Source organism: Hyla sarda (assembly GCF_029499605.1).
Source record: "Hyla sarda isolate aHylSar1 chromosome 1 unlocalized genomic scaffold, aHylSar1.hap1 SUPER_1_unloc_13, whole genome shotgun sequence".
Classification (NCBI taxonomy): Eukaryota; Metazoa; Chordata; class Amphibia; order Anura; family Hylidae; genus Hyla; species Hyla sarda.
Genome location: NW_026607574.1, coordinates 550,368 through 562,233, shown reverse-complemented (window position 1 = coordinate 562,233; position 11,866 = coordinate 550,368). Strand labels below are relative to the sequence as shown.

General features: G+C 43.8%; 2 protein-coding genes across 2 annotated transcripts; one reads left to right on the top strand and one right to left on the bottom strand.

Moving 5' to 3' along the window:
• Positions 1-239: 239 nt before the first annotated feature.
• Positions 240-984, bottom strand: LOC130297983 (uncharacterized; the record flags this gene model as incomplete). Its single annotated transcript, XM_056550857.1, has 2 exons — positions 905-984; positions 240-821 (listed from the first exon to the last, which is right to left on the bottom strand). Coding segments are annotated over exons 1-2 (616 nt in total), but the record flags the coding sequence as incomplete, so codon positions are not given.
• Positions 985-3,006: 2,022 nt separating this feature from the next.
• On the top strand, positions 3,007-11,556 carry LOC130297968 (oocyte zinc finger protein XlCOF8.4-like). The gene is made up of 7 exons (XM_056550840.1): positions 3,007-3,153; positions 4,478-4,625; positions 5,567-5,746; positions 7,065-7,191; positions 7,275-7,339; positions 7,506-7,884; positions 10,251-11,556. The coding sequence occupies exons 2-7, from the start codon at positions 4,548-4,550 to the stop codon at positions 11,102-11,104; spliced, it is 1,683 nt and encodes a 560-aa protein (XP_056406815.1). The 5' UTR covers positions 3,007-3,153; positions 4,478-4,547; the 3' UTR covers positions 11,105-11,556.
• Positions 11,557-11,866: the final 310 nt, after the last annotated feature.

Below are 11,866 nucleotides of genomic sequence, written 5' to 3'. Positions count from 1 at the left end.
GACACCTCTTCATGCAGTGGTTGACAGAAATCCCTGCACGGAGCAGAGGTCACTTGTGCCCAGAGGAGCTGGGAGGCCCCCAGTCTGAGATATGTTTTGGGGGAGGGGGATGGTAATCCAAAATTTGGCCTGTAGTCCCAGAGATTCTAGTTACACCAATACTTCCCCCAAAATATTATTGTAGCCGGTGACTGAATAGAATCTGTGACCCTTCTCTGTGTTTAGTGATCACTACTTACCTGGGTGGTTACCTGTAGAAATGTCCTCCTTATACTGCTCATCACCGCTCACATCTGTCTCTTCTGCTTTTACTATTATGTCTGGAGCATTAATATAGATCAGATCTTTCCCTGTAGGAATGTCCACCTTATACTGCTCATCACTGCTTACATCTGTCTCTTGTTCTTCTTCCTTTATATCTGTAGTATTAATATAGATCAGATCTTTCCCTGTAGGAATGTCCTCCTTATACTGTTCATCACTGCTCACATCTGTCTCTTGTTTTTCTTCCTTTATATCTGTAGTATTAATATAGATCAGATCTTTCCCTGTAGGAATGTCCACCTTATACTGCTCATCATTGCTTACATCTGTCTCTTGTTCTTCTTCCTTTATATCTGTAGTATTAATATAGATCAGATCTTTCCCTGTAGGAATGTTCTCCTTATACTGCTCATCACCGCTCACATCTGTCTCTGCTTCTTCCTTTATATCTGTAGCATTAATATAAATGAAATCTTTCTCTGTAGGAATGTACTTCATATTCTGTTCATCAAGAGGACGGGGACACCTCTCTGGTGCTGTTCTCTTACTGGATCTGACTGTAGGGAACACATACAGAGAGTGAATTCATTCTTTACATACAAATAATGAGAGGACGTGTGTATATAGTCATGTCTATTACCTGGTGATGTGAGGGGCTGCTGATCCTCCATCATGACCTGATCCTTGTACTGATCCTTGTGTCCTTCTACATACTCCCACTCCTCCATGGAGAAATAGACCGCCACGTCCTGACACCTTATAGGAACCTGTATTGTGAATAAACATTTAATTCTATACAATTCCAGGATGTTATATGGAGACATTTGAGGGGATATTCCTGCACATGATTTATCTTCTTGCTCTCGGATGATGAGGTGAATACTTGTCGGGGCAGATCCTCTATATTATGGTCACATGTCCCCAACTGACCGCAAGTCTAATGATCCAGCTGTCAGTTCAGCTCATTATACCCAAAGCGCCCATCCCATGGAGTGTAAGGAGTTAAGTGATATTTCATAGTATCACTGCTCCCCTCCCCCGGGACTATATAGATGGCTGCTTACTGTCTGGTCCCTAAGGATAGAATTGGCAGTGCTGTGCGCCACTTAACCCTAGATAGACTGGTTGTTCTTATCCCAGTGAGTAGAAGGGACAATAAGCAGCTATCTGTATAGTGTGTGGCCCCAAAAAGTTAAGTGGCAATGCATCACCACCATTTAACTCCTTCATGGCTGACTGGGCAGGAGGTATTTAATGTATAGCCATGGGCACAGCTCCGGGGCAGGAGACGCATAAAATCTGACATAGCTTCTGCTCTTGTGCAGGAAACCCCTTTCAGAGCAGGGACTCCTGTCATTAAAGTGATAAGATTTGGAGGGGAGGTAGGCTGCTGCCAGTCTATGAAGCACAGTCAGGAGTTCAGCACGATTCATAGCCCCTAGGTCCTACCTGCTATCAGCATCTGGGACTCATTGCTAATGCCGGACATCACCAATGCCAAAAATCTATTTCTGGTAGCTCAGTGGAGCTGATAAGGACACCCACAGTGAAATAGCGGGGTCCCGGTCAGCTGAGAGAACGGGTGGAGGTCCCTAACCTCACTCCACGCTGTCTGAACGACGCTCCAATCCTGCAGGCAGCCTCAGCATCACAGCATTGATCAGTGTATGTAATCTATAGATTCCATGTAATAGTCTACTACAGGGACTAAAAAACTGGGAATAAGGTAAAAAGAACATTAACTTAATGTGAATAAGCCCCTCCCCTAATAAATGATTGAATCTTCCCCATTTACCAATTTTTTAAAATAAAATTGCGTAAACGTAAAAAAATACAACTTCATGGACCAAAAGAAAAGTCTTAAAAAGCGATCAAAAAGTCTCATCAAAATTAGTTGAAATTACAGATCACGGTGCAAAAATTGACTTTCATACATCCCCGTATACGGAATAATAAGAGAGTTATAGGAGTGAAGATAGGAAAATCTGATACAGACTCATTATTGTACAAAAAGTTCGAATTTTTTTATATTTTAAAAGTATTAAAATAAAACCTATATAAATCATTTATCATTGTAATCGTTTGGACCTACAGAATAAAGAGAATTATTACCGTAATGTGCACTGCGTATAAACAGAAGACACCAGATTTCACCCCACAAATAAAAATTTTTGTCCCTTGTTGTAGATTTTGCAGTAAAATGAGTGATGTCATTACAAAGTACAAACCGGTGGTGAAAAAAACAACAACAAGAACAAGAAGCCTCATATGGGTTTATAAAGAGGAAATTACAATCATTATGGCTATTAGAAGGCGAGAAGGAAAACATTAAAAGAGAAATCACTGTGTCCTTAAGGGGTTAAAACGCAAAACTGTTGGGTTCTGAAGGGGTTAATAGTAGAACAAAACATCTAACAGCAACATGTGACCTCACACATACCTCCACCTGCAGAGCTGTACAGGAGCCGTGTACTTACAGGACCTGCGATGATGTCACAGTCATGTGATCAATCGGGACCTCTGCTGTCACATGACCATTCTCACAGGTCCTTAACTCACCATCCCGTCTATCCTGCACGGCTGACCTCCACCCACTCCTGTCACATGATCCTCCCCACAGGTCCTTCAGCCACAGTCACATCTTTACTGCTATACTTTGCCCCCAAATGTACTGGTCACATGATTGTGACATCATCACAGGTCCTACACCTCCAGCATGTAGCAGATACAGAGCAGGTCCTGGTGGGGCAGTCACTGCTGTTGTGTGTGGAGATCTCTCAGAGCGGCAGCCCCTGATCATGTGACTCCTCCTCCTCCTCCATGTGACTGATCACATGACGGTGACATCATCGCAGGTCCTGTAAGCACACGGCTCCTCTACAGATACAGGTATGTGTGTGCGGTCACCATCAGATCAGGATTATTGGGGATGTTTAATATTAACCCTTAAGGAGACAATGTATATTTACATTCTGTGCCCCATATGGGACTTTGAGGTGAGCTCAGGAGCTATAGGCAGCCAGGACTCACCACTAATGACACTCATCGCCATTAACCCTTTAGATTCCATGATCAAAGTCGATTGCAGGATCTAAAATGAGTAAAATGCAGTTGTTGGGGGGCGGAGTCTAGATCAGCTGAGATGACAGCCGGAGGGCCCCTTACTGTGCTCTGTGCTCAGATCAGTGCTCTAAGTATACAGACACCTCCACAGCCTGTATAAGCCGAGCACCGATAAAACTGATCACTATGGCAGAGCGTTATTCAGGGTTTGTAATAGAAGCCCCTCCCCTAATAAGTTTATATCCCATTTTTGTAATAAAATAATGTAGGTGGGCGTGGCTTAGACATGGCGCTGTGCGGTTGTTTTTCTAGGGAGCTCCGTGCCGACCAGCGGTTGTTTGCCTGATTTCCTGCCTATACTGCCCCCCAGGGGATGTCTGGATGGTGAAGGTATCAGGTCACTTACCCGCCCATCCTGTCACCTGCTCAGTCTCTTTTCTCCGGGTATCAGCCACTTCTTCCATACAGGACTATGTAAGTATCAGGTTTTTTAAGTTTCTCCCGCACCCTTATTATTACTTAAGTGTTTCCAAACCAGCGTGCCTCCAGCTGTTGTAAAACTACAACTCCCAGCATGCCCTGACAGCCAAATGCTGTAACAGCTGGAGGCCCCCTGCTTGGGAAACACTGACTCCGGTGGTGGCCCAGACCCTGCGTGTGTAACGGTATATGATGCTCGGCCTCTGCTGCAGGTAATAGCAGGTTCTTCTGGGGGGACATATCACAATTCACATAAAATCCTGATGTAATTGTGATGTATATTGTGCCCCCTAGTGGACACATTTCACTATTCTTCATTGGACAATGTCATATTGAATCCCTCTATTCTTCTCCCTGCTCTGATGAAGACGTTCTGAATACACCGCAGCCTCAGAGATTAGGAGAAATGGATTCACAACGTCTTCAGCAGAGCAGGGAGAGCGACCTCAGAAGACCTGGAGGACCAGAGCGCCACCACTGGACGGGAGAGGGGAGTGCGCTCTAGTCTCTTATTTTACAGCCCTCGGACAATGGATTTTGTTTTATAGAGAAATCTGAAAACTCCTATAATGTCTCCTCAGATGTTTCCCCAGATTATCTACAGGACATGGATTTTATTTCTCCATAGAATCTGGTGCGGTTTATCATCGTCTCCTCTTCTTCCCTTCAGGTTTCTCCAATCCAGGATCCTCTGCTGATATCTTCTATATAAGAGAATTCTCCTGGATGACCCATCAACCATGGAGAGAGACAGGAACAAGATGGCCGACAGGATCATAAACCTCACCCTACAGATACTCTTCCGGCTTACTGGAGAGGTGAGGGATTCTGGGAGTGATGTCACATGACCTCATTCTTATCTATGTAATAACAGATGGATATGACTGGAGAGGTGAGGGATTCTGGGAGTGATGTCACATGACCTCATTCTTATCTGTGTAATAACAGATGGATATGACTGGAGAGGTGAGGGATTCTGAGAGTGATGTCACATGACCTCATTCTTATCTATGTAATAACAGATGGATATGACTGGAGAAGTGAGGGATTCTGGGAGTGATGTCACATGACCTCATTCTTATCTATGTAATAACAGATGGATATGACTGGAGAGGTGAGGGATTCTGGGAGTGATGTCACATGACCTCATTCCTATCTATGTAATAACAGATGGATATGACTGGAGAGGTGAGGGATTCTGGGAGTGATGTCACATGACCTCATTCTTATCTATGTAATAACAGATGGATATGACTGGAGAGGTGAGGGATTCTGGGAGTGATGTCACATGACCTCATTCTTATCTATGTAATAAAAGATGGATAGGACTGGAGAGGTGAGGGATTCTGGGAGTGATGTCACATGACCTCATTCTTATCTATGTAATAACAGATGGATATAACTGGAGAGGTGAGGGATTCTGGGAGTGGTGTCACATGACCTCATTCTTATCTATGTAATAACAGATGGATATGACTGGAGAGGTGAGGGATTCTGGGAGTGATGTCACATGACCTCATTCTTATCTATGTAATAACAGACGGATATGACTGGAGAGGTGAGGGATTCTGGGAGTGATGTCACATGACCTCATTCTTATCTATGTAATAACAGATGATATGACTGGAGAGGTGAGGGATTCTGGGAGTGATGTCACATGACCTCATTCTTATCTATGTAATAACAGATGGATATGACTGGAGAGGTGAGGGATTCTGGGAATGTATGTAGTGATATTAATGTGTCTCTCCATACACAGGATTACACAGTAGTGAAGAAGTCCTCTAGTGGGCGCTGTCGGGCCCCTGTGTGTGAAGGATGGGGAAGAACCCTGAGCCCAATCCCGGGGCCCCCACCTCACTCCCTGATACATGAGGAAATGGATGAACAGAAGATCCTAGAACTCATCAACAAGATGATGGAGCTGCTGACTGGAGAGGTGACACTGCTGGGACATTATATAGTAATGGAGGGGTCTGGTGATGACTGGAGAGGTGACCCTGCTGGGACATTATACAGTAATGGAGGGGTCTGGTGATGACTGGAGAGGTGACACTGCTGGGACATTATACAGTAATGGAGGGGTCTGGTGATGACTGGAGAGGTGACACTGCTGGGACATTATACAGTAATGGAGGGGTCTGGTGATGACTGGAGAGGTGACACTGCTGGGACATTATACAGTAATGGAGGGGTCTGGTGATGACTGGAGAGGTGACACTGCTGGGAATGCTGGGACATTATACAGTAATGGAAGGGTCTGGTGATGACTGGAGAGGTGACACTGCTGGGACATTATACAGTAATGGAGGGGTCTGGTGATGATTAGAGAGGTGACACTGCTGTGAATGCTGGGACATTATACAGTAATGGAGGGGTCTGGTGATGACTGGAGAGGTGATACTGCTGGGAATGCTGGGACATTATACAGTAATGGAGGGGTCTGGTGATGACTGGAGAGGTGACACTGCTGGGAATGCTGGGACATTATACAGTAATGGAGGGGTCTGGTGATGACTGGAGAGGTGACACTGCTGGGACATTATACAGTAATGGAGAGGTCTGGTGATGACTGGAGAGGGGACACTGCTGGGAATGCTGGGACATTATACAGTAATGGAGGGGTCTGGTGATGACTGGAGAGGTGACACTGCTGGGACATTATACAGTAATGGAGGGGTCTGGTGATGACTGGAGAGGTGACACTGCTGGGACATTATACTGTAATGGAGGGGTCTGGTGATGACTGGAGAGGTGACCCTGCTGGGAATGCTGGGACATTATACAGTAATGGAGGGGTCTGGTGATGACTGGAGAGGTGATACTGCTGGGAATGCTGGGACATTATACAGTAATGGAGGGGTCTGGTGATGACTGGAGAGGTGACACTGCTGGGAATGCTGGGACATTATACAGTAATGGAGGGGTCTGGTGATGACTGGAGAGGTGACACTGCTGGGACATTATACAGTAATGGAGAGGTCTGGTGATGACTGGAGAGGGGACACTGCTGGGAATGCTGGGACATTATACAGTAATGGAGGGGTCTGGTGATGACTGGAGAGGTGACACTGCTGGGACATTATACAGTAATGGAGGGGTCTGGTGATGACTGGAGAGGTGACACTGCTGGGACATTATACTGTAATGGAGGGGTCTGGTGATGACTGGAGAGGTGACCCTGCTGGGAATGCTGGGACATTATACAGTAACACCACTGGAGGGGTCGGGGTGATGACTGTATCATTGTGTGTCAGGTTCCTATAAGGTGTCAGGACGTGGCGGTCTATTTCTCCATAGAGAAGTGGGAGTATGTAGAAGGACACAAGGATCAGTACAAGGATCAGGTCATGATGGAGGATCAGCAGCCCCTCACATCACCAGGTAATAGACATGACTATATACACACGTCCTCTCATTATTTGTATGTAAAGAATGAATTCAGTCTCTGTATGTGTTCCCTACAGTCAGATCCAGTAAGAGAACAGCACCAGAGAGGTGTCCCCGTCCTCTTCTTCCACAGGATGATCAGGTAGATGGAGATATTCCCTATGATCTGTAGAAGGGCTGTGAAGCTCTTGTGGTCAGTCCCCTCACCCTCCATGACTCCTCATCTCCTGCTCATCTATAACATCCCACGTGACTTCTCCTACTGTCTGATGACTTTTACAATCTTTCTTCCACATCTTATGAATCAGGGAGATGATCCGAACAATATTAATGCTCCAGAGACAGATGTGAGCGGTGATGAGCAGTATAAGGAGGACATTCCTACAGAAAAAGATCTGATCTATATTAATGCTACAGACATAAAGGAAGAAGATGAGACAGATGTGAGCGGTAACGAGCAGTATAAGGAGGATATTCCGACAGGGAAAGAGCTGATCTATATTAAAGCTACAGACACAAAGGAAGAAGAAGAAGAGACAGATGTGAGCGGTGATGAGCATTATAAGGAGGACATTCCTACAGGGAAAGATCTGATCTATATTAATGCTACAGAGATAAAGGAAGAAGAGACAGATGTGAGCGGTGTTGAGCAGTATAAGGAGTACTTTCCTTCAGGTAACCACCCAGGTGAGTAGTAACCACTAAATGCAGAGAACAGTCCTAGATTCTTCTTGGTCACTTGCTGCAGTTATTCTTGGGTGTAACTCTATTGGTGTAACTAGAGTTTTTTTGGGGGGGGCTCCAAGGCAAATCTTGGACCACAGGCCCTTCTGTGCGCTCTTACTATAGATTCTTCACCTTTTATGCCCCCACACTATTACTGTGCCCCACAGACTGTTCTGCATCTTCTCTTCACCCCACACTGTGTATATACCCACTTTGTTCCAGTGGAACAATAAATACCTCTCCCCATCATCCCCCCAGAGCGGCTGTGTCCTCCGGCAGATGTCACCTGGTGTTGGCTGCTTTATGATCTGATCATGTGGCCTGTACCTGGCAGACATTACTAACTGCTCCAGAACACTGTCTGCGGGAGATAAGTGGGGGGGAAATCATTGGGCAGAGAGACAAAGAAGCGGAGGCAGTTGAAGCGGTGGTCCCCCGAGGAGCTGAGACATATACCCCAGATCCCCAGAGGAGTCCCCCCTTCTATGTCAGGCCCAGTCGCACCCCCTGCAGCCATGATCATTACACCCCTGGATGGAAACATTGCTGCTCAGTAGAGACTAAGAGGAAGAGACCTAGATGCCGGACGATCAGTCATAGACCCTATGGGAAGGACAGTTCAGCTAAAGCCATGTCAGCAAAGTGACTGTACAGGATATGAAGCTTGAAAAGAAGAACAAGTCTTAGCAGTTTAGGCTTCTGGTCGGTAGAGTCTAGTCATGTGATCAGGTTGGTCTCATTAGGTGAACTGCAGTGATCAGACTCCACCTCTCTCTCTGCAAAGTCAGAAGAATCATGGGAAATGTAGGCAGGATGAGAAAACCATTTATGTTCTGTGGCTTAAAGGGGTACTCCGGAGGGGAAAAAGTTAAAATCAACTGATGACAAAGTTATACAGATCTGTAAATTATTTTAATTTAAAAACCTTTACCCTTCCAGTACTTATCAGCTGCTGTATGCTTCAGAGGAAGTTGTGTAGTTCTTTCAGTCTGACCACAGTGCTCTCTGCTGCCACTTCTGTCCATGTCAGGAACTGTCCAGAGCAGGAGAGGTTTGCTATGGGTATTTGTTCCTACTCTAGACAGTTCCTGTCCGGACAGAAGTGTCAGCAGAGATAAGTACTGGAAGGGTTAAATATACACTGCAGGGAGCTTAGTGGAGCTGATCGGGATCATCACAGGGAAATCGCGATGTCCCGATCAGCTGAGAGGATGGTGGGAGGGCCCTTAACTGCCTCCTCGCTGTCCGATCGGTTCTCCAAGGCTCCAGTCCGCCATGTCAGGCTGGAGTAATGGAGGACTGATAACACTGATCAATGCTATGCTGCAGTATTGTTCAGTGTATGTAATCAAGGATTGTATGTAATAGTCCCCTATGATTTAACCCCTTCCCTAATAAATGTTTGAATCACCCCCTTTTCCCATATAACAAAAAATAAACATATGTGGTATTGACACATGTGTAAATGTCCAAACTATAAAAATTTTACGTTTCTAAAACCGCACGGTCAAGATACCAAAGTCCAAAATTTCGTATATTTGGTCACTTTTTATACATTTTTTTAGGGTATACAAAGTGAACAAAAAGTCCCATTAAAAAAATGGTACAGATAAAAATTTACACACCCTGTATACGGAAAAATAATAGTTATAGGGGTCAGAAGAGGACAATTTTAAACATGCAAATTTATATACAAAAAATTCTAATTTTTTTAAATGAAGTAAAACAAAATCAAACCTATATAAGTTGGGTGTCCTTATACCGTATGGACCTACAGAATAAAGGTAAGGTGTCATCGTTACCGAAAAGTGCTGCGTAGAAACGGAAGCCCCAAATGTTACAAAATAGTGTTTATTTATTATTTGCCTTCGCCGTAGATTTTGTGGTGAAATGATTGATGTCATTATAACGTAAAATTAGTAGCGCAAAAACCAACAACAACCTCATATGGGTCTGTAGGTAGAAAACTGAAAGCGTTCGGATTTTTAGAAGGTGAGGTGGAAGAAACAAAAATGAAAAAACCCTTAAAAAGTCCTTAAGGGGTTAAAGCATTTTTTAAAATTAAAGCATAAGGAAAACTATACAAGATGATACTGACCTGATGGATAAGTATAACGTCAGTTGTGACATCACGTTGTATGGTAGGTGATGAAAAAAATCCCAAATTTGCAAAATTGTACTTTATTTCAATTGAATTTTATCCCACAATTTGTTTTCTATTTCACAGTAAAATTGGTCCCACAAAAAACAAACTCTCATGTGACTCTAGATGGAAAAATGTAAATAAGGTTAATACTCAATTATATAATCTGTGTTATTCTCTGCAGATTCTTGTACCAGGAGATCAGAGGAGAATCTTATATCTTCAGATTATAAAGCAGATGATGATATCACACAAGATACATATGAAGAACATTCCATTATCCCAGATACACCCTCAGCCCTTCACAGCCAAGATCTGTCATCTCATCCTTATATACAGGTCCTGTCTTCTCAGTCATCACAGGATGTTCAGCAAAATAAAGGTCACAGAAGGGGTGTTGGACATCAACGAGCTCATACAGGAAAGAAACCATATTCATGCTCAGAATGTGGGAAATGTTTAATTAAGAAGTCAAGTCTTGTTGAACATCAGAAAATTCACACAGGAGAGAAACCATTTTTATGTCCAAAATGTGGTAAATGTTTTATTCAGGAATCAGCTCTTGTTCAACATCAAAGAACTCACACAGGGGAGAAGCCATTTTCATGTTCAGAATGTGGGAAATGTTTTACTAAGAAATCAAATATTGTTAAACATCAAAGAACTCACACAGGGGAGAAGCCATTTTCATGCTCAGAATGTGGGAAATGTTTTACTTGCAAATCAAATCTTCTTAAACATCAGAGAATTCACACAGGAGAGAAGCCATTTTCATGCTCAGAATGTGGAAAATGTTTTACTGAAAAATCACGTCTTGTTCAACATCAAAGAACTCACACAGGGGAGAAGCCATTTTCATGTTCAGAATGTGGAAAATGTTTTACTGAAAAATCACATCTTGTTCAAGATCAAAGAACTCACACAGGGGAGAAGCCATTTTCATGTTCAGAATGTGGGAAATGTTTTACTGAAAAATCATGTCTTTTTAAACATCAAAGAACTCACACAGGGGAGAAGCCAATTCAGAGCAATAAATGATGCAGATAACACATCTATATATTCACCATGTACATAGGATATCTGACATTTATACATATATCATATACTGCATCTCCAAACTTGTTCCCAATTGATAATAAAAGTTTTCTTTTAGAACGTAGTCACCGATCCAGCGATGTCATCACTATAGTTTACATGGTAGGAGAAGAGTGTGGTATATGGTTGTGATATTCACTGCTCCTCATGGAGAAGACCCAACAGGCATAATCCATGGGGAGCTGCTACTGGAGACCCAAACACCTCACAGAGAAGGGACTTATTCCAGTGATGAAGAATTCCAGGACGGTCCGGGCTTCACCTGCTGAGACCCTTTTAGAAAGGTTGTGTTATCCCCGATCCTAGCTGATCATGTGGTGTCCGATCACTGGACACCTCACTCTGTGCTCGGCTGTTTCTGCAGCTCCCATAGTGAATGTACCTCCTCCCTACCTGGGGACACTGGGGTCCCTGTTATTGAGATACAGGGGTACATGACACAACCCCCTCACCACCCCGTGATGTACTTTTTTTTTAAAATCAGATATTTTTATTAATAGTTTAACCATTTTTAAACATACAACAATATTTCCCCAACAATAAACCCCCCACCCACCATACATACAAACAATCTGTCACTTCCCTCTACAGGAGCAGGAATATACACAAGCAGTAAACTATAGGTTTCAATATACTCAAATTCCACTAGGGAGACTCCCCCAATCCCAGCGCACACGACTCCAGCATGCAGCACCCCCAGGCAAT

Bases quoted from the DNA above. Each gene is read 5' to 3' on its own strand.
- LOC130297968 (XM_056550840.1), top strand. From the start codon at position 4,548: ATGGAGAGAGACAGGAACAAGATGGCCGACAGGATCATAAACCTCACC. The intron at 7,192-7,274 runs GTAATAGACATG...TGTTCCCTACAG, and splicing joins GCAGCCCCTCACATCACCAG to TCAGATCCAGTAAGAGAACA. The intron at 7,340-7,505 runs GTAGATGGAGAT...CTTATGAATCAG, and splicing joins TTCTTCCACAGGATGATCAG to GGAGATGATCCGAACAATAT.